The following is a 20,907-nucleotide window of genomic DNA, read 5'->3' on the forward strand; positions in this document are numbered from 1 at the left end:
CGAGCTCTCTCCGACCGATGAAGTCGCTCACTCGCCCACTTTGTCAGCGCTAAGAACGGCTCGGACGTAAATGACGCGGCCCAGACAGGCGGCGGTCGGACCGGGGCCGGTCGGCGGCCACAGCACCCCGCTCGCCACCGTCTATAGCCCCTTATGTAACGACGGACGGCAGTCCAGTGAAGCGGGCAGCGCGTCCTGACGTGTCTCCGCTGGCCCATCCTAATCCGCGCGGCGAGCCGACCGCGATAACATCGCGATCCTTAATAAATAGGTTCTGGTTGTTAAATACTTTGATTGAATATGATCGAGCATACAAAAATGCGTTGTATTGAAACAATAACGTGATGAGTTTTATCGGCGAAACCGAGGGAAACAACTGTTCCAGAATTTGATCTTTTCCGTTTGGATATGAGGATCGGGTAATGCGCTCAAACTACCCTTACAGGCTGAATAATACACTTCAAGGCGAAACGTCAAATAAAATGGCGATACGACGCACAGAATCTGAGTCTTGCGAGTCGTATCAAGCATGGATATTTCTCTGAATTTAGTATCCACTCACAGCGTATCAGTGGCTGCGGGTTTTCAGTCAACGAAAAAAGAAAAGCGGGGAGTAAGGGCCATGGATACTTATACGGGCAGACAAGACAACATTGGTCGTAACAAAGCAGGGAGAGCGGGCCGTAGGTCGACAGGACAGGACGGGACAGGCCACATGACAGAAATGACCGGAATAGAGCGGAGGGACAGAACCAGAAGTAGCTACTCATCCGAAACAGACGGGACAGTAGTGACTGGTACAAGAGTAGGGACTAGGGAGGGCGGACCGTGGGTAGATTCAAGACGGGACAGTGCTGGCCCGGACCCTGGATAGGACAGTAAGGACGGGCTGTGTGTACTCACCGGGACAGACGGGGCAGCAGTGACCGGGCTTCTCGATCGGTTTGTCGCAGTAGGCGCGCGGACACTCCTCCAACGCACAGCGCACCGTGCTGTCAGACTGAAGCGACAGAAACAGTTTCTCAGCGATATACAAGGGGACCAGCACCGGTAACCTGCGCTCTCGTCCATTAGAGCGTACACGTGACATCTTGGCACAACGACTCCGAGTGGCCCGCTGGCCGGAAGGCGGCGTTTTTGCCGCTTTGGCAGCTCTCCCAGCTGGCAGCGCGTCATGAGACCGTTCCCGCGTGGCTGTGCCGACGGCTTCATCAGCCGACGTGTGGCGTCGTTGTTATGACCGCGCCCCGACCCGGTGACGTCACGGGCCCCCATGAGGTCCCGCGGACTGGCCACCAGCCGAGCTCGGGGCCAGTTAAACGCTTCGTTAGATAACCATACTTCCTTCCTGTGGGCCGGCCACTCGATTCGGTAACGGCTGGCGGTGACGTCACCGGGTTAACGAGCGCTCCGGACGTGAGCAGCCGAGCGGAGACACTTAGCGGCGCACCGCAGACAAAACAATGGCAACCGGAACAGAACGAGGCGCAATCTGATTCAGACTTTGTGGAATTCTACCGTGTATTGTGGAGAACTTAAGAAACTACGCAAAACGCGTTGCTGACATCATTGAAGGGAATTTTTTTTTTGTACTTAGACACGAGGCAAATGTATGTAGAAAGATGATGATTTCGGACGCTTTGTTTAATATCTCTTGGTTAAATCTTTTTTCAATGGGATCGGCAATCTCAGCATGACTGACCTGGAGGCTGTACCGTTGTAATATACCATTTATCCGTGGCGATACACACCATTTCTCCAGCACTCACCTCACAGATGCACTGGACGCACTGCGAGGTCTTGGTGGGCTCGAGGCCGGTGTCGTTGGAGGTGAACTTCTCTCCCTGTCGGTAGCGGTGGCCGTTTCTGATGCACGGAGTGGATGAGGCTGAGCTAACGCGCACGTCCCGTGCCTGGGTCCGGAACGGCGGACCGCCCACGTCCGCCTCTGCCGGGTCGAGACATGGGTTAAAGATGAGACGAGCCTCTGGCCATCTCACGTCTGCCACTACCGGGTCAGGGTTATTAGGTCAGAGATGAGAGCGTCACTTGGAAACAGCGTGTTAAAGTCATGTTGTAGTAATTTTTGTTTAAGCTAAGTCAGGTAAGTAAAATTTTGTTAATTAGGAATGGAATCCTAAAAGCGATGCTGTATCCTATGGGCGCAGGGTCAAGGCTGCTTGCACGGAATAGCTTAGTGGCTGCCAGCTGGCTAGTTTATTTATTTACGAGGTCGCTCTGGTCAGACGTCTAGACCGTCTGGCCAGCCTGGCGGCCAATCGTTCCCGAGAGCATATGACTGTTCCGTGCTGACATCGCCTCTACAATAACAAAAACAACAACAGCCCAAAGATCAAAGGTCGGTTTGGCCCCACTCCAGTACTGACATGACAGGTTAACCTAGCCGGCGCCAGCGTCTGCTTCGCCCGGACCGACAAGAGCTCGGAGCGCTATTTGTCGTATATCTTTGGGAGTTCAAAAGCCGTGGGTCAATAGCCATGCATACCAACCGCCTGGTAAATGCCGATAGCTGCTTCGAGTACAGTCTAGACACCCCAGTGTACAACTGTGCCATGATTTTGCAATAGTTGGCAGCTCTTGCGGGTAAAGAGAAGACTACTTTCAAGAACATTCCTCCAACAGCGACTAGGCTGCAGAATTCTTAAAGCGACCTGTTTACCACTACTGAACCATCGGTAAACGTTCCTCAGCCCTGGTCAACAGGCGCGATACTCCATGACCGGGCGATCAACTCACCGCTACAGATGTTACAGCACTCCAGGTCTTCCCGGGACGATCCCCGACATGCCGAGGCGCAGTCAGTGTTGGTGCAGTTGAAACTGTTACCCTGAAACACGAGAGACCAGTCAGTGCTGGTGCAGTTAAAATTGTTTTCTCTCTCCCCTAAAAAAAAAACGTTAAAGGGAACTGAGCACAAATTATCGTTTTTGTCCGAAGCAGTTTTTGCTTTGAAACTGCTCGATTAAAAAGGACGCACTTTGTACGATTAAATAATGTCATATCACAGTCTGCCGTCAGTTTTCCTCGCTGACGCGCATGTATTGCCACAGAGTGTGTCGTCTGCGTGGCCGTCGGGATGGCGGAAGGAACGGGGCAGCGCCACTGACCGAGCGCCGAGCGACGAGCGCCTCGCTGGCAGCCGCTCCGAGCAGCTCGGGCCGCCGACCGGCCAGGCGGTCGGACCGTCGCGTCGGCCTGGTTATGATGCGATCCCACCCGGCCGTGCTCCGGCCCCAACTTTCAATGTTATGTAGGAGTCGCACACAGGCAGCCACAGTGACGAACCCCGCCTTCCGTCTCCAATCGTAAAACCACGACCATGAAAAAGTAAATTTCGTTCCGCCAGTAAAGTTTTACTTTCCACTTCCCGCTCCGGCCTTCTGCGTTATGTTATTATAACATTTGTTTTATGGTATCTGTTACATTATCACATGCCAGATCGGCCAAAGTTTACAGCTCTGACAATTTGGCAATGTCATGCATCGGGGGACCTAGTTGGGCCGAGAAGGGGAGGGCAGAGGGAGGGCAGTTGACAAGTTTTCCGACAGACTTCCGTGGTCCATCCGTACGCACAAGTTCTACTTAGTCAGACACTGAGCAAAGAGAAATGAACTTTTGGCTTCCTGTTTATTACCTACTTCATAGAATAATGCCGTAATCACAACATAATATTCCCTCGTAAGAGCAGCTAATACATACTGAAAAGTTCATAATTCGGTCTCACTGTCTGGCCACAATTAAGCACAGTTCTGCATCTGGCAACTGTCAGCGTCGCGTGGCCTGCTGCGTTGTGTATAGCTCTATTAGCCGCAGACAACTATTGAGTATGGTCAGCGCGCTAATGCCTATTACACTCTCACTCTGCTCCGGAGAGAGAGCGAGATCGTCCCAAAATTTTTCAGATAGCATACCATCACAGGCTCTCTCAGCTTTCATGTTGGAATCAATGGCCTGTAGAGCCATTCATGGAGTGTCCAGCCTCTCCCTAGCGAGCTGACCCGAGAGACCCGACTCTCCGAAACGCTGGTCCGCGACAGATGTCGTCCAAATCGAGTTAGCCGCAGCCTAATTTGACAGTAGCGGCGCGTGGACGCGGGGGTGGCGACTCCACTTCACCGGAAATGGCCAGAGCATGGGTGTCCGTGCGGGGTGCTGTAGCCAACTGAACAGCGACGCAGCAGACTACTAAACAGAGTCCGCAGACCACTGAACAGCCGTGGGGAGCAATTAACTAACGGCAGAGACTATGTATATGTAAAGACGGTGAACAAGCAAAGATCACAGTTCAGTGGTCACTCTGCAGTGGAGGCCAGGAAAACGAGAAAGACCAGAAAGGTCATATTTACCTCCTCTCTGAAGTTAAAACTTTTTATTGTTTCAATCTCAATTGTATTGTTTCCGTGTATTATATCGGTAAGAATAGGCCTATGAGTGTAGTTGACTGCATGTTGGACATTTTATACAACGTGGCAGGATAACAACATTTCCACTCGAACCGCCGTTGAGTACTGCCTAATCCTATCGACGTAGAGGGTATTTTTGCGTCCTCACCTGGTGACATTTGCAGACTAGGCAGGTGCGTTCATTGCTTCCGTTATCCGAGACCCGTGGGTACCAGGTGTCTCCCGTTTGGTAAGTGGTGTTACCAAATCGACATGTCCTGTCGTTGGTCGGCATACCGCTCACTGAAACGCAAAAAAAAAAACGGGCGTTGCGTCAGACATGGGCCGCACAAAGTTGTTACTGATCACAGATGAAGAAACACCGAGTAGATGGCGCAGTAATCTTCCTTTTCTCTGGTGTGCTTTGGCTAAGCCGGTATCAAGGCATACAACAAATAAAGCCACGACTATCTCTCATCAAGCCATCAACAATGCCGAGCCAGTTCTGCGAACAGAGTGACCCTATCCAGACAGGGGATATGTCGGGCCGTATGTCGACCGTCGGCGAGTGGCTGCTCGGCCAGACACCATGCGGACCGCTAAGACCGGCGATCTATCTCCACCGCGGTGCGGTTTCCGGCGAGACGGCGGCGCGGCTTAGTGCTGCTAACTATATACTGCTCGACAGCGCCGGCACCGTGGTCACTTGACTGTGAACTGGAGCCACAATGGGCGCCGGGATCACGGTCCGGATGTCCAGCCCACCGCCGCCCCGACAGCCGGCCACCGGCCGTCAGGGCCGTGTACCGATGTCGCGCGCCGAGCTGGCCACACCGCCCTCCGAGAGGGAGAGGCGCTCTTCGTCTGGTGTTGATGCCATTATTGATGGATTTGGTCTATATGTGAAAATATAGCACGCAATTCCACCTCTTTAGCCCCACTGCACTGTGGCGCGGACCGGCAGTGCCGCCCACGGCTGGCTCGTGCCGTGCGGCACAGCATACTCTCAGGCGTATATCACTAGTGCCATCTAGTGAGAAGCATGCTAACTAATCACTCATCCTGACCATATTCCTTCAGCGTTCACCGGAGGCTGAATTGTAGCAAAAAAGACATGCTGATAGATCCATAGAAGGGATATGTTACAGGCAAAGTGAAAACTCGGGCATTTTGCAAAATGCCTAGGCAATTTGCAAAATGCCTGACCGGCTAGGCATTTTGCAAAATGCCCAGGCAATTTGCAAAATGCCTGACCGGCCAGGCATTTTGCGAAATGCCTAGGCAATTTGCAAACTGCCTGACCCACCAGGCATTTTGCAAACTGCCTAGGCAGTTTACAAAATGCCTGGCGGGTCAGGCATTTTGCAAAATGCCTGAGTTGTGATTGATTTATTTTACCGTTTTTGTTTACCACAGGCGTTGACCACGTCGTTCCCATGTGCCTGAGCCCCAAGCACATTCAATATTTACGAATATATCCACGTCTTCGGCCACTTCCGTCGAGATGGAGCCACTACTGAATGGACTGTGTAGATTGAGCCAACGTCTCCCTATACTTTTCGTATACGGAGTTGTAGCCGTGCGTGTGTACGAATGCTGTGATGGGGCGCGGAGCAGGGCACAGAAAAAAAAAAACATGGGCGCGGAAAAACGCGGCGACCGGCCGAATATTGACCCGACATTCTTCGCTTCCCGTGCTTACTTACATCACGGCAACAGAGGGCCGCAGTGACACGGGGTTGCCACTTGCCAGCTCGATCGATAGAACAGAGACATCGTATCCAATAAGCATTTTTGTTAACACGTGTCACGTGGAAAGAAATAGTCTATATCTTGAGAAATCAGCCATTTTTGGTACATTTCAGGAAAAACAGCATTTATAAACAATGCATTGGAATGCGATGAGATACATTCCATAGACTAAAAGAACATGTGTGGCTTTTCCAGAAAAGCAGGTTTTTGGTCATCCACGACCCACGTGCACACCTTTCTAATAAAAAGACGCTTAGAAATAACAAGTTTTACATTCAACGGACATGTTCATCTTTACACAGTCACAATGCATTGATAATGTAGGCGTGTGGCCCGCCAATCAAACTACCATACATCGAAAGAACATTCTTTTCTGATCAGATCTACCCAAAGTATTTCCAGAGTCAGCAAGGCTCTTAGAAACATTACCATGTTTAACCCTATTCCTGGCGGGGGGGGGGGCCTCAGGAGCCCCCCCTGAGGTTTTTTGGTTATTTCTCCCAAACGCGTTGAGCTAGGAAGCTCAAATTTTCTGACTTTTCCTAAAAGGCTTCAACGCAACATGTCTGAAAATTTTGAGTTGATCTGACCTCAGGTCAGGTCACCAGAGGCGGTTTGGTGACCCTACCTCAGAAAAGTTTGCAATCACGCCAGAGCTAGAGTTTTTGACCGATCAATTTCTTCTCTTCAGGCTTTAGTTAGGGTACCAGTATGTGCAATTTGTATATCTCGGAATTTTGATATCGGTGACCTAAGGTCAGGTCAGTTTCGCGACCTCCCCATTATAAGTCAATGGGGGAAAATCAACTCCCTGTTTTTACCACTAAAACGGGTCGGAATGGCCCCATATACCATACATGACTTCATATACGATCAACCTTTACTACCTTGAGGTCTGTTTTGCTGTTGGGCAGCTGTGAGGTCATGTGACGTCATCAAAGGTCACCAAAGGTTTTTGGCCAATAACTCCGTACAGGAACAAGATACAGACGCGTGGATGGTCTCATTGTGTTCAGCTCGTCAAGACGCATCGAATGATATACATGATGACCTCGAGGTCACGTGACCTGAGGTCAACCTTTGACCTTGACCTTGCGAGGTCAACATATATATCATTCGATGCGGATTGACGAGAGAATCACGATGATGCCCTTAGTTTGTTCCTATCTTGACTAATTCGAAAGTTATTCGGGAAAAACTCTCTCCATATCTAGCGCCGCCATTTTGACTTTTTCGACCCCTGTGACGTCATCTTTGACCTGACCTGAAAATGACTTTAGTAAAAATTGTAGATCTTGACCGTGCGTATCCGATGCCGTTTACCGTTTGTCGCTATCTTGCTTCGTTCTCGAGATCTCAGGGGGGGAATCGCCCCCCCCCCCCCGCCAGTTTCTTGTCCCGGCGGAGCCCGCCAGGAATAGGGTTAACGCGTGTTTACCGATAAAACCGCGCCGGGCGCCCGGCAGCCGGCGCGGTAGTCGGGCCGCTGCCTGGGGCTCAGTGACCCTGAACTCGGCAGCGCTACCCGGAGAATGTCTCACTGTGTGTCCTCCCACTTGGTGCGTATCGCTTGTGATTAACCCCTGTAAGCGGCGCTTACAATAATGCTTACGCATCGTCGCTGGTGTGAGTTCGATGTCAGGCATTTTGCAAACTGCCTGAGAAAATAATTTCAGGCAGTTTGCAAAATGCCTGGTGGGCCAGGCAGTTTGCAAACTGCCTAGGCATTTTGCAAAATGCCTGGCCGGTCAGGCATTTTGCAAATTGCCTGGGCATTTTGCAAAATGCCCAGCCGGTCAGGCATTTTGCAAATTGCCTAGACATTTTGCAAAATGCCCGAGTTTTCACTTTGCCTGTAACAGATATATAACTTCTAGAGCACTGGATAGCCACACTGAGGGACAAATGCAATCGGAGCAAACACTTCTTTTTCTATTAACGCTTGTCATTTCCTCGAAAAACAGCGTGTTGATACAGCCCGCTATTTGCCCGCCGATTGAGTATCGCCGGTTATTTGATGGCGCCTGGCTGATCATTTACCCACATCCTCTATCATCTTCTTCCGACATCCGGTGACGTCATTGCTAGCCTATGACGTCACCACACGCCTATGACGTCACACATGACGTCATGTAAGGCTATCGGCAATGTTGACAAACACTATGGAGCGAGAGGACTGTAGCACTAGCGGCGGCGGCGGCGGCGGCGGCGGCGGCGGCGGCGACAGGATCGATTGGGTTTGTCTCGGCCCGGGCCAGCCGGCGGGCCACGGCCTGCACCCGGCGGCCGGAGAGGGCGGGCCGCTGCCGCCGGGTCGCCGGGTCACTGACCTGACCCGGCGCGGCGGACGGCGCGGCGGCCGACTGGGTGTGCACCAGAGGCGTGGTCTGGACACATAGAGTCGTGGGTTAGTGAGGAATAGCTTGGGATAGGCCCAAGTTTGCGAAAGGAATATACTTTCTGAAGACTTGCAATTATTCTGCCAGACATTGACCGCACATACCAATGCAACGATAACCCAAATAATACACGCTAGGGCCCCCATCACAAACTATCATAACATAATCTCTGTATGACGCCACCAGCTCTGCCGAGTTCAACGATTCCCTCTATCCCCGGGGTCAGTGCGGACCTAGTGGAACGATGAGTCAGTCGGAGCTAGACCGCCAGTCTGACCCCGTCCGAGACACAATCGACAGATACCGCGCCATTGATAACGTCGAACGGGCGTCAGTGACGGCAACGACGCGCCGACGGGCGTGATCGAGGCGAGACTGATGCGTCCACACACAAACACAGGCTGGGAAACTGTGCTCACAGTGTTCGCGTGTTTTGCGGGATTGTTGATCGTCCGATTCAATCTGTAGACGATCGTGATAAAAATTGTGACTAAGGGCACTAGACGAGCAATCAAGCTCTTCCATACACGCAAATCAAAAGTCAAATATTTAAATAGCGGTGTGAGGCGTTTTTAACGTTTTACGATGAGGAAAATGTATTTACTAGAAATTCATCTCATCCTTCTTTTCTCACAAAATGTTTTATAAGGTAGGATGAAATGCAGCTATTTTGTTCTTATGTTAAACGATAAAGCATACTTTTTACTTTAAATACTGGTTCCGAAACTATATCGCTGGATAATCAATACTCAACCAGCGAACTTTCATCCAATTCGCTCTGAGCGACTTCCTTCATTCCACAAAACACACTTATATTACTTAAATAAAAATTCGATTGCTGTGTAAATTAGAGTGTCTACTTAATGCAAAGGCCCAATAACTTCTCATGACGTTGTCATTTTCTTCCAGCAAATTCGGACCGAGTCATTTGTTTCAGATATCTTCAAACAGTCTCTTCCTGGAAACAAACGGTGAATATTTCTAATTTATCACAGCAATCGTTCTTCAAAACGGACTTGCATTGCTCAGCTGTATGCATTCTGAGCGGCCGTGCGGATATCTTTCGGCCATTGTATCTGTTTACGCCTGCAGTCCCGGCTGCCAGTTGCATCAGGCGGCCGCGCCAGTAATCTGGCAAATTGGCGACGACTCGGCGGCGCGGTCCGGGCCGGCCTGCAGCGGGCGACGACGGGTGTCTGGCTGTCGGCGGAGAGGCTGAGCTGCCACAGCTCCCGGCCACGATGCGTTGTCATGTGGCAGACGAGTCGAGCTGCAGCCGCCGGGTCGGAGGGCGCCCGGGCCGGGCCGGGAGGGGCGTCTGCAGACCACCACCCCGGCCGCAGATTCGGTGGCCCAGCTGAGGGGGAGGGGGGGGGGGGGGCACCCGGCCCGTCTGACCTTCTGGAACCAGCCCGTCTGGTCGGCCCTTCAGAGGCGTTCTGCGAGACCTCGGAGGTGATAAGTGGCGTTGAGGTGGAGGTCTGAACTTGTCAGAATACCTGTCGGTCACCCCAACGGATCTCTTAGCACCACCATGGGTGAAAACCACATAATACCCAGCTCAAGAAAGCAGAAGCATAGGTCGTGATCTCTGAACTTCTGTTCGTATTTTCGGGCCAGCTCCAAGTCCACGGGGATTCTCTGCGGGATATCGGATCCCGTTGGTTTCCAGAGGCCCGCCTTGGTGGCGGAGAGTGTTGCACTGTTGCTGGGCCAAACTTTCATCCTGGAAAGAGCCAGTGCCGGTCGAGACGTCCTGTGTCGTCACCGACCCCCACCCAGGCTGGAGTCAACCCGTCACTGCCAGGCGGCCCCGGATTCACACCACGAGAACGAGGTCTTTTCTTCAAACATACTCCAGTGAGGTCCGCCTCGTGTTTGCCTACTTGAAGTCTGGGTAGCCTTCAAGTACAATTCAAGTGCCCCCTGTCGTCCACGTAGCGACAGGGGGCAGACGAGATTCGAAAAGTCCAATGTGATTTGGGCAGATAATTTTCGATGTTATTCGCTTGGTTTTGACGAGAATCCCGTACATTTACAAAAACGTGTCATGAATTCAACCTGAGTAACGTAAATTTATTGCGTAAATTATTGCGCGTAAATAAATACGTTATATTTATAACGTAAATTATTGCGCCAGTCTCATTTCGAAAAGTAGCGTCGCCTGGCATGACCTGTTGACTTGTCATCAGGTGATTAGTCGCCATGTGTTTGTGCGAAAGTTAAGTCGAAAAAGAGTACCAAAAGCCGTCAATCGGGTTGTTTAAACACCTACCCCTTCGCAAGGTGCCAATAAGATGGAACCCAGCCTGGAGTTACAGTTATTTGCTGTTTATTTTCCAAGAACCTGATATACCAATAAATATGCTCACAAGATAGTGATTCTGCCTGACAAGTTTTGTTTCCAATGTGCGCACAGACCATTTCTGTAATTTAAAGTGCTTCACCAAACAAAATAAATCCGTTTCAGCCCATTCCAAGTCTCCAAAACTGCACTCTTCAACAGGCTATTGGCGGATGCCGACTAGGTAACGAGCCGTTACTCACTGCCACCTCTTGGAAGTCTCTCAGCGCTCAACAAACACGCGCCCACACTCGACCATTCCAGCTGAGATCCACCCCTTCCCCAACCCCAGCTAGAGTCTCCTCTGGAGGAATCCTCTGCTCCTGTGAGCAGGGCAGCGGCTCCTTCCATCTCTAACCATGAGATAACGTAACCACACCCTCCTCTTGCCACTCCCTCTCCATCTCCGTACAATAGCGACTGCTCTCATCGCTTACGTATCCGTCTGCTAGGGTGGATATCTGGGGCGGGAGTGGCGGGCGAGGGTGGCGGGGGCGGCGGCAGGGGGGGGGGGGGGTCGGACCGTCAGACGGGCGTGGGAGGAGTGGTGAACATGGCGCAAAACGACGACGTGGGCGGAAACGGATGAGCGTCGCGAGCCTGGCGCGAAAAACGCCCGCCAGCCGTCCGCAGCCGGGCGCTGACTGATTGGTGTACTCGCCCCGGCCGAATCGAACACAACCCCAACCGGAAGCCAGAGCAGGAGAGGAAGTGCAGAAACACGCGGTGGGAGGGAACACATGAACTAATGAAAATAGAAATTAGGAAGAAGAGATGAGGAGCGAGGAAAGGGAATAGAAAACAGATAAATAGAAGAAGTTGAAGACAGACTTTGAGCTGAAACATTATACATCTCGAGATACAAAGACTTTTGATGAAAACACATTCGATTTGCCAAGATGCAATCTCCCATGATAGCCTAGTGCCTAATCAAGAAATTATGAAGATAAAAACCTTTATATCATTTTGAGCTTTTGAAAAATGCAAAAAAAAAGGTAGTAAAAAGGTGCCCCGACCGCCATATCACCTGCACAAAACAATGCCTCAGCGACTAATTTATGGCCATTAATTATTCACAAGCAGTTTATTTTCCTGGGTAGAGATCCAAAAGATGCACTTGGTCTGGGTTCCCCTAACATTGTTTTGCTGTCTAAAGCAGCGTTTCAGCTAGTGGCGTCTCTGGTCCCTGTCTTGGCTAGCCAGTGGCCATACCGCTGTAAAGACGGACCCGCCGACTTAAGCCACGCCTCACGGCAAAGCCGTCCGCTTATAGCCCCGGCCAAACAATGACGAGGCGAATTAGCCGTCCCATTATACCTTGTCACGCGGTCGGTCATCCATCATCTCTGCAGAGAGGCCCCGATACGGCGGCGCCGTCCTGTCTGGGGGTGAGACCCCGCCGTCTGGCCACGCCTTATACTATAGATAGAGTACTATAGAGTGACTGTGATGCAGATACTACACATACTGAGATACTTCTGTAGAACCCACGCGAAATTCAATGAAGTTTGACATCGAAGCTGTACACCAACCGTTTCGTCACGTATGCAAGCTCCTTCACCAATAGGCATCTGTGACCAACCTGTAAAAGGAAAGCTGCTTTTAAGCAGCTTTTCCAAAAAATAGCTTCCCTTTCCAAAAAATAGCTAAATGTTGTCATGTGCCTTGATTTTATTCTACAGGCCGTACTTACATGCAGTCTGCATGACCCAAAAGATAAATGCAATTCAAGCATGGCAAGAAGCATTTTATTGCTTTTTTCAGCAATTAAAAAGAACACAATTAGAAGAGCCCACTGCTGATTGTGAAGTCGCTAGCATCAGACATGGCCCACTTTCTTGGCTGACGCAATACTATTGGCATAACGTGACGACTGTGGTGTCATTAATATGGGCACAGCCAATCAGCCAAACTGTCGAATGCAACTTGTGAAAATAGCTCATCTGCAAATCGTTGCATCACACAAAACCGCCGCCAAGTGTGCCGCCCTTCCCAGTAGGGCGTCACGCACGCCACACTGCGGCCCGTGTGCGCCGGATATGCCACGCGGAGCCGCGCCGGATCTGCGCCAATTTATCGCGCGCCGAGTTCGTCGCTCCGAGAAGACCGCTGCGGCGGTGTTCGTCTTTCTATCGGGTACTGGCACGGCGACAGTGGAAACACACCCACGGCGAACTGGAAATTTCCTTCACTCTAGTCAGGCTGTGTATCGGAGCTATAGCTTGCCACAGCGCTTGGTCGCCATCGTAATCACTGTAGTCAGCCAAAGATGATGCACCAGGCAAATGAAAAAAGCAGTTTACGAAATCAGATTTTTTGTCTCTTATTCTCTGGTTGATGCAATTAAAATGAACATTTTGTCTGGAAAACCAATTTCTTCCTTTTGTATAAAAATAGCAATGATCATATCATAGTACGATAAGCGCTTAGTGTGATGTCATTCAACAAGTTGTCACTTCTTTTTAGCAATGAGCATACTGCACAGCATATATGTAATCCTCTAGATCTCTCATGAAACATGGATCGAAAGCGAGAGTAACACAAGGGACGCAAACGGAGCGTGGGCACCGCAGCATTCCGTCACAGACACTGCTTAGACCACGCCGTTTTCATTAGCATAAACATCCGCGTTCGGCCGTCAACTAAGTGGCCGCCGTATACACTGACGCGCCGGCCGGCTGTGTGCACAACCATCAGGCCGCCTTTCCAGTTAGCGGCGCGCTAATGTCAGGTAAACAGTTTCTCTGGATTATGGGCCCGTTCGCCGAACAAGCCATGTGCCGCGCCGCCGCCCCCGCCGCCGCCGTGCAGAGCTCCGCTAGAGCCGGTGGATAGCGCCCCCACTGGAAGCTAATCTGCACCGAGCTGTTGAGAGTGGAGTCTGGTGACCTTTTGACTCGCGACCTTTTGACTCGAGGGATAGAGTCAAGAAGAGAGTGATCTGAGTCGAGGGAAGCTGAAGGCATGAGGTGACTCACCACTGCTCAAGAAGACAAGGTGCTTTTGTGCAAGGAGAGCAAATCGTTGTAGATTTCGTAACGAATTCACAGGATGCTCGACAAATATTATACGAATAAGTTGTGAGCTTTCTACCAAATGTTATAGGTATTTATTTCACATTAGGCAGTCAGACAGCTTATTAACACGATTCGGCGCATTCGTGCCTGCATAATGCATACCTTCATATAGGATACACGAATCACTTTAAAATGTGATTCAGAATTCAGAATTCAGAATGTATTTCAAGCTCATCCAGGTAAACATACACCGGCTTTTCATGTGCTTACGTCAGTTGTGGGATAAAAGGCATACACACACGACACTAATACGACATAAAACAATGCAAAAGGCAACTAACCCAATGAAAGAATGCTAAAAGGTACCACAGTAAGTACACACGAGCACGCTCACACCTGCATCTGCCGCGCCTGACCCATGTGTATCCGCAAAGCGTTTTTGAAAGCCGCGGTGCGTCCGTCCCGTACGGAGGGTGGTAGGGCATTATATGCTCGGGCCCCCCGGTAGATGAACATTCTCCTCCCTGACTCTGTTCTGATGCGTGGTAAAACAAGATGGTCGTCCTGCCTGGTCGATCTCTGCCTCACACTCATCGCCGTTCGAAAGTGACTCGCCAAGTCAGCCGGTTGTTCGTAGGTGAGGATGGCTTTCAGCAGACACAGTGTACGATACATCACGAGGTCCTCGGCAGGCAACCAGTTCAACTCGCTCAACACATCACGCACATGTTCCCGCTTTTTCCGCCCTGACACCACTCTTGCGCAAAAGTTTAACAGTTTCTGAATGCGCGTCACTGAGTGTGTAGTTGAGTTTCCGTATACAACAATGCAGTATCGAATCAGAGAAATAACCACTCACGATCACTGGTAGCACACCTTCAGGTAAACGATGCCTCGCATGGCTCAAAGCTATAAGTAGCCCGGTGCACTTTGCAACCAGTTGGCTGACATGCGGTTCAAAAGATAAGTGTCGGTCCATAACCAGCCCCAAATTCTTTACTCGCTCAACCTCCTGCACAGTCACACCATTTACTTTAATGGAAATCTTGGGAAGACCCTGGAGCATATGACGTGTGCCAAAAACGATAAGTTGAGTTTTGCTAGAGTTAATTTTCATCTGATTTTGGGTGAACCACTGGAATAAAGTGCACAGGGCCAACTCCATGCGCCGAATGAGACTCGCAATGTCACGCTTGTGTCCAGTAACAAGAATCTGAATTCAAACGCTCCTGAAGAGCGCGAAACAACATACGTTATTTTACGACATTTGAGTTGTCACAGTAGGCTTGCCCAGACTGACTGGCGCCCCTAGTTCGCCCAACGTAGTTCGCCAATGTGACTCGCCAGCTGGGCCTGAAACTACAGTCCGACGATCGAGGCATACCAATACTCCAGCGTACGGTTGTAATGACTGTCAATTATCCCGTGCGTGATGTCATCCCATTATTAGGCCCACGCGACAATAAAATGCTATCGCACATTCAGAACCTTAAATGATATATGACTGAGTTTATGTGGTTACATTTATGTGCGATCCAATCAGCCAACTGAACCTATTAATAGCATCCCTGCACGAGGTATGTCATTTTCTATCTTATCTCATGTTTCAGATAGTTATTATAGAGCCGGCGGCCAGTGAATCTTTTTCGGCAGCGACAGCGATCTCCCGGACGCGGGCTCGTCTCCCGGAGCCCGGAGCCGGTCCGATCGGGGCTGGGTCGGTCGGGCCGGCGGCGGTGGTGGCCCGGGTGGCCCCCTCCCCCTCCCCCGGACAGCCCCGCCCCTGTCTCGTGCCGCCGCCCAGACGGCCGTCCGCGCCGGCCGAGAGCCATCGGGTGACGTCATCGCGGGCCATCCCTCAGGCCCAGTTGGCAGCGCCGAGCGGCCAGTGACGTCACGACCCCCAATGACCGGTGCCGACATCTCCCGGGTGGGTACCGAAACCCGCCCAGCACTGTTCATATCGCCCCAGGCCACTCAGGAGCCGCCGGTTTCAAAGTTGCCCGAGGCCTGAGCCGTAGTCAAAAGCTCTTTGCGGAATTTTTCAGCCAAAGAGAATCACCGCCCTTGACTGCGCATAAAGCAAACAGACTTGAGACTTGTTCGACAGGCATCCGGCGGTCCATTCAGAATAAAATGGCTTCATTGATTCGTTGTTAAGACGTCTAGACGAGCAGCGATTTAGCCTTCATGACGATGCACTTGGCGTGGGTGGAACACTGCAATGTGCGGGGGCGAAACTGGCTGTCGAGCATAATGCCAGGAGAATGCATGTCTCAGTCTCATAACTCAAACAGCCACCCAGATAAAATCAAGAAGTAGCCCAAATATGTCAACTAATTAGTCCTTTTTAGTTGAAAGCGGAAACTGGTTATAGGATCGTTTATCAGAAGAGTGATTTAGCAGCGCAGTGGTTTTGACATTTGAATATATAATTCTTAAGATGATCAAAAGCTTTCGTAAAATATGAAAACTCCATCTAGCTTATCAGACAGCATTATAATTTAGAAGCCCTGACAATATTTATAAAATACACCTCATCATGACAATCAGCACTGAACATTCACGTCCATGCCTGTGCGTGCAAATAGATAACAAAACATATCTACTTAGTTGAACAGTGGAGGTGCAGTATTTTCTCAGGTCAAAAGCCCTTGCCTCGGTCTATTTACCGCCTATACGCTGCTCTGTAGGTAGCCCGATGCGGTTCGCAGCACGCCAGTCTCCCTGCACACGGAAGTGACGACAGACACATGGGTCTCGGGCCTGTCGAGCGACCTGTCCTGGGGCTATATCGGGCCGCGAGCGCATCGCCACCCCGCGAGCGCCGTCTCTCGTTGAGCGCAAATAGATTGTGTTTGCACCACGTGTCTTCACAGACGACTGCTGCCCGATACTAGGGCAAGAAAACAAGCTACAACCGACGCAGAGATCTCGACGGTCTAATTCAACACCGGCCTGCCACGTTGAATTCATGATAGCGTAGCGTCGAGATTCGGGACTGGACATGTCGTCCTACCCTATAATAAAAGCCGAACTTCGTCCCAGATGTGGGTGACTCAGGACTAGGGGAAATTAGGCCGCCCTTGACCTGAATTGTAGGAAAGGCACGTAGCACTCATCCGGTATAGGAAATCGGAAAGTGGCAGGGCAAAGTGACTTGGATGACAGGGTGTGGAGAAAGGGAGATCGGAGAGAGGGGGAGAGAGGAAAAAGAGGAGAGAGGAGGGATAGAGAAGAGAAAGAGATGAGGGAAGAGTGAGTGAGTGAGTGAGTGAGTGAGTGAGTGAGAGAGAGGGAGAGGGGAGAGAGAAAGATGAGGAGAGAGAGAGAGAGAGAGAGAGAGAGAGAGAGAGAGAGAGAGAGAGAGAGAGAGAGAGAGAGAGAGAGAGAAAGAGACAGATACAGAGACAGAGACAGAGCAGGGGAGCGGACGGCGCGGAGGGAGGAGGGTGCGCACCGTGCCCGTGCCGCGAGGAGCGGCTGCTACGGCGGCGGCGGCCCGACCGGCCGTGCTCGTGGGCGTGGCTCTGATGAGATCCTGCAGCACCATTAATCAATGGGGGCGTGATGATAACGGGCTTGATATGGCCGTAATAGGGCGTGAAAACAGGTGCGGAACGCCGTGCCCCGCCCGTGCCCGCGACACGTGCTCAGCTTGGGATAGATCGAGATAGGCATCGAGGGTACTCTTCAAAAATAAATAACGTAACCGAGCGAGTGGGTCACAAGAACGACACAATACCCAATCGCCGTACCGCGTTTCACTTGAACCCGTTGACCGGTTGTGAACTATACGGAAAGCATGATTGATTAGTATGCCCGACAGGCTAGGAGAACGGGAACCATTTGTTCATGTTTCGGGCGCTGGGAGCGAGCTGCCCGATCCCTCTAGGACCGACCGAGTCGACCCCACCAGCTCCCCACCGGAGAGATGTAGCGATTGGTCGTCAGAAGGCACCCAGTCGCCAATGGGTTGAATCGATTGCTCGGGTTAGGGAGGGGGAGGGGCGCCTCCCTTGGAGGTCATTCGGTCACGTGAGGTCTGCAGAAAAGGGGTCGGGGGTCTGCTCCCTAGTAGTCACGAGGTCACGAAAGCGCGAGATAAGAACATGACGTGTCAAGTCAAGTCGTTACCAGGGCCGAGTAATTTAGTGTATCAAAGAAGTTATAATTATGCGAAACGATGAGAAAACAATAAAAAAGCTGTGGCGTTTACGATGCACCACATGCTGAATTCGAATTTTAACATTATTGGGAAAACATTGCACTGTAGTTGTTGTTGTAACGCAACAAATGGCTCACTGTAATCTATTGGTAACAGTAGCAAGAAAAAGTGGCTATTGTTAGGGAAATGCTGTGGTCCCTTATAAGCTATATAATAATGTTGGACAAAACTATTATTGGGAAACAAAAAATGTGTGAATGATATCATTTTTTACTCTTTTTTAAGCATTGATGATGCGAAAATTTTATCTTTAAATGTTTCTGAATACAATGCTAAGTTGCAAAACAACAGAAATCACAGAACAAGCTTTATATCGTCTCACATTTTAAAAAGAAAAGATGACTGAAAGCTGCGTAATTGATTGCAGACTGGATAGGTATGCTGTAAGTCATGTACCTACATTCCCATCATTAAGCCCAGTCTAGTAACCTACTAGCTGTAACCTACTAGCTGAGCCTAACAGGGCTCTATAAAGCAGAGGAGAGTTGGGTGCTCCCACATTGGCGAACTCTACTTTCATTGAACCGTGCCTTGAAACCACTGAGAAACGAAGATGCCAGCATTTATCACTTCCGGCGGCATAGCTGGAGGACTTATTGAAATAAAAACCGGCACCTTGCAAAATCCTTAATCCACGGAATAACGACTCAAGAGTCTGCGGAATGTCTCGGCCACTTATCATTCACTAATGATCCTTCGACCTGCTAATGTGCAAGCAATGCAGATTCACTCACGTACAATAGCTTCTCGCTATCTATTACTTTCGATAACTAATTCTTAATGAAACTACCAATTTCAATTGATGACACTGAGTTTTTTATCTAAATTGACAAGTACGCCAATAAACTTAAGCTGATAAAAGTAAACTGCTGGACCCTGTGTGAAAGATTGCGATAGATTCCGAACTTCTTTACTCGCTTTGATACCTATCCATATCACTTATCAGGACTGTCGGAATAGGAAACAGTTTCCGCGATTCATACGAGAAGTTGCTCTTTTTATCACAGTGAATTATCCTGCTCCCGAAAGTCAACGCTGACCTTTCTCCTGCTTTAATTGACTGATCAATTCGATATGCCGTTATCTCTACCTCCATTCTTTGACATTTCGCAATCGAAGTGGTCGGTTACTTTTCACCTGCGTTAGCAAACACCTAACTGGTGACCGACACTGACCCCGGTAACCCGTCACTGGCCCATGTTGACCCATCACTGGCCCATGATGACCCGTCACTGACCCATATTAACCCGTCACTGACCCATATTGACCCGTCACTGACCCATGTTGACCCATCACTGACCCTTGATGACCCATCACTGACCCCATGTTGACCCGTCACTGACCCCCGGTGACCCGGCACTGACCTGTGAGCGGCAGCACAGTCAGGGTGAGCAGAACCGCCGGAGTCATGACGTTGTCAGCCGGCCGATGCGATTGTGGACGTCGCCGTCGCCGGCAGCCGCGCTCGTTATATAGGCCGGCCTGCTCGGCAGCGGTGCGCGCGCGCGGCCGCCCGCCCCGCCGACCGGGACACACTGGCCGCCGCGCCGCCGGCCGGTCACAATAGCTCGGCCAGAACAGCCAATAGAATCACCGGCTCACAGAGGGGAAGGTCGCAGCTGGGCCCGCGGACTCAATGAGGATTCCAGTCCGGATTAGAGGGGTGCTCAGGTGGCGGGCCAGCGAGGGTTGAGGACCGAGACATGTGGCCGTCGCGTGGTTTCAAACAGCGCCGCGGCAGATCGAGCGCGGCGGTATGTTCAAAGAGTGGTGAGTAGCACAGGTAAGCAATTAGCTGTTGGAAACGCGAAGTGTGATGTTACATGAAGATGGCGACGAAATCTATGTATAGTGTATTTGCTGATTCAGGCGTTTATCCTTACTATTAATGTTGATTATCAACTAATAGCTTAGCTCATAGCTCATCGCTTATCGATAATTGATGATTATCAACTTATATGTAGCCTATGTTCATAGAAACATGTATGTAGATGTAGATATAGTTCAAAAATCAATAAACATTCCCAATATCACTAGCGCATCTCATAAGCTGTTGTCTGATTCCGTGATCTGCGCATTAGTCATTATTTTCGAGGCATACCTAATCAGAAGCATTTACACCAAAGCAATCAACGGCTTAGGTGTTGTCTTTGATTATTTACAACTTTCCAAGACAGTAAGTTTATTATATAGCAAAATCCTAACAATTCTAGGATTGCTCTGTCGTAACAAGATTCGGAATGAAAAAAAATAATGTTATGGAATTCGAATAATTTTGAACGCCACAATGTTCTTTGTGAGCCAATAATTCCTGTTGGTGCACTTCTATCAGCAAGCTCAACCGAACATTCTCAGTGAAGCAATCAAATTTTCACTTGTTCCAGGGATGAAGGCTCAAGAAGTCCCTATCATACTTAAAAATACCAACTGAATCATGACGTGCGAGCTAGCCAAACAAAATTAAAGGAAAACTTCAAACCCTTTGAAATAACTATAAACGTTCAAAATTTTGTAAAAATGAAACGAGCTATCCGAAACAAAGAAAGTCTTTGATGTTCAGTCTTGTTCATGTATCTGTTCTCAAAAGGCTGAATGATGTAGGTTATAATTGGAAAGACCATAGGTAGAAAAAAACTTTAATAAACCTTTCTAAACCGTCTGCGTTTTAAAAAGTAACAGAAAAGTACGATCCGAGGGGCATCATTTTTTGTTTTGTTAGTTCTCATACCGTGTGGGGAAGGAGATGGGGCATACAACTTCATAC

General features: G+C 50.1%; 1 protein-coding gene across 1 annotated transcript in view; it reads right to left on the reverse strand.

The window, feature by feature from the left end:
• Nucleotides 1-19,759, reverse strand: part of LOC122373136 (chordin-like protein 2) — a 34,736-nt gene extending 14,977 nt beyond the window's left edge. The window contains exons 1-5 of the mRNA XM_043350933.1: nt 19,508-19,759; nt 4,573-4,706; nt 2,758-2,848; nt 1,770-1,948; nt 904-1,000 (exon numbers count right to left, since the gene is read on the reverse strand). Coding sequence (XP_043206868.1) covers nt 904-1,000; nt 1,770-1,948; nt 2,758-2,848; nt 4,573-4,706; nt 19,508-19,553 — 547 coding nt within the window. The 5' untranslated portion in view covers nt 19,554-19,759. The remainder of the gene's footprint in view (nt 1-903; nt 1,001-1,769; nt 1,949-2,757; nt 2,849-4,572; nt 4,707-19,507) is intronic.
• Between the last annotated feature and the right edge of the window lie 1,148 nt (nt 19,760-20,907).

Source organism: Amphibalanus amphitrite, unplaced genomic scaffold (assembly GCF_019059575.1).
Source record: "Amphibalanus amphitrite isolate SeventyFive unplaced genomic scaffold, NRLGWU_Aamphi_draft 001449F_arrow, whole genome shotgun sequence".
NCBI lineage: Eukaryota > Metazoa > Arthropoda > Thecostraca > Balanomorpha > Balanidae > Amphibalanus > Amphibalanus amphitrite.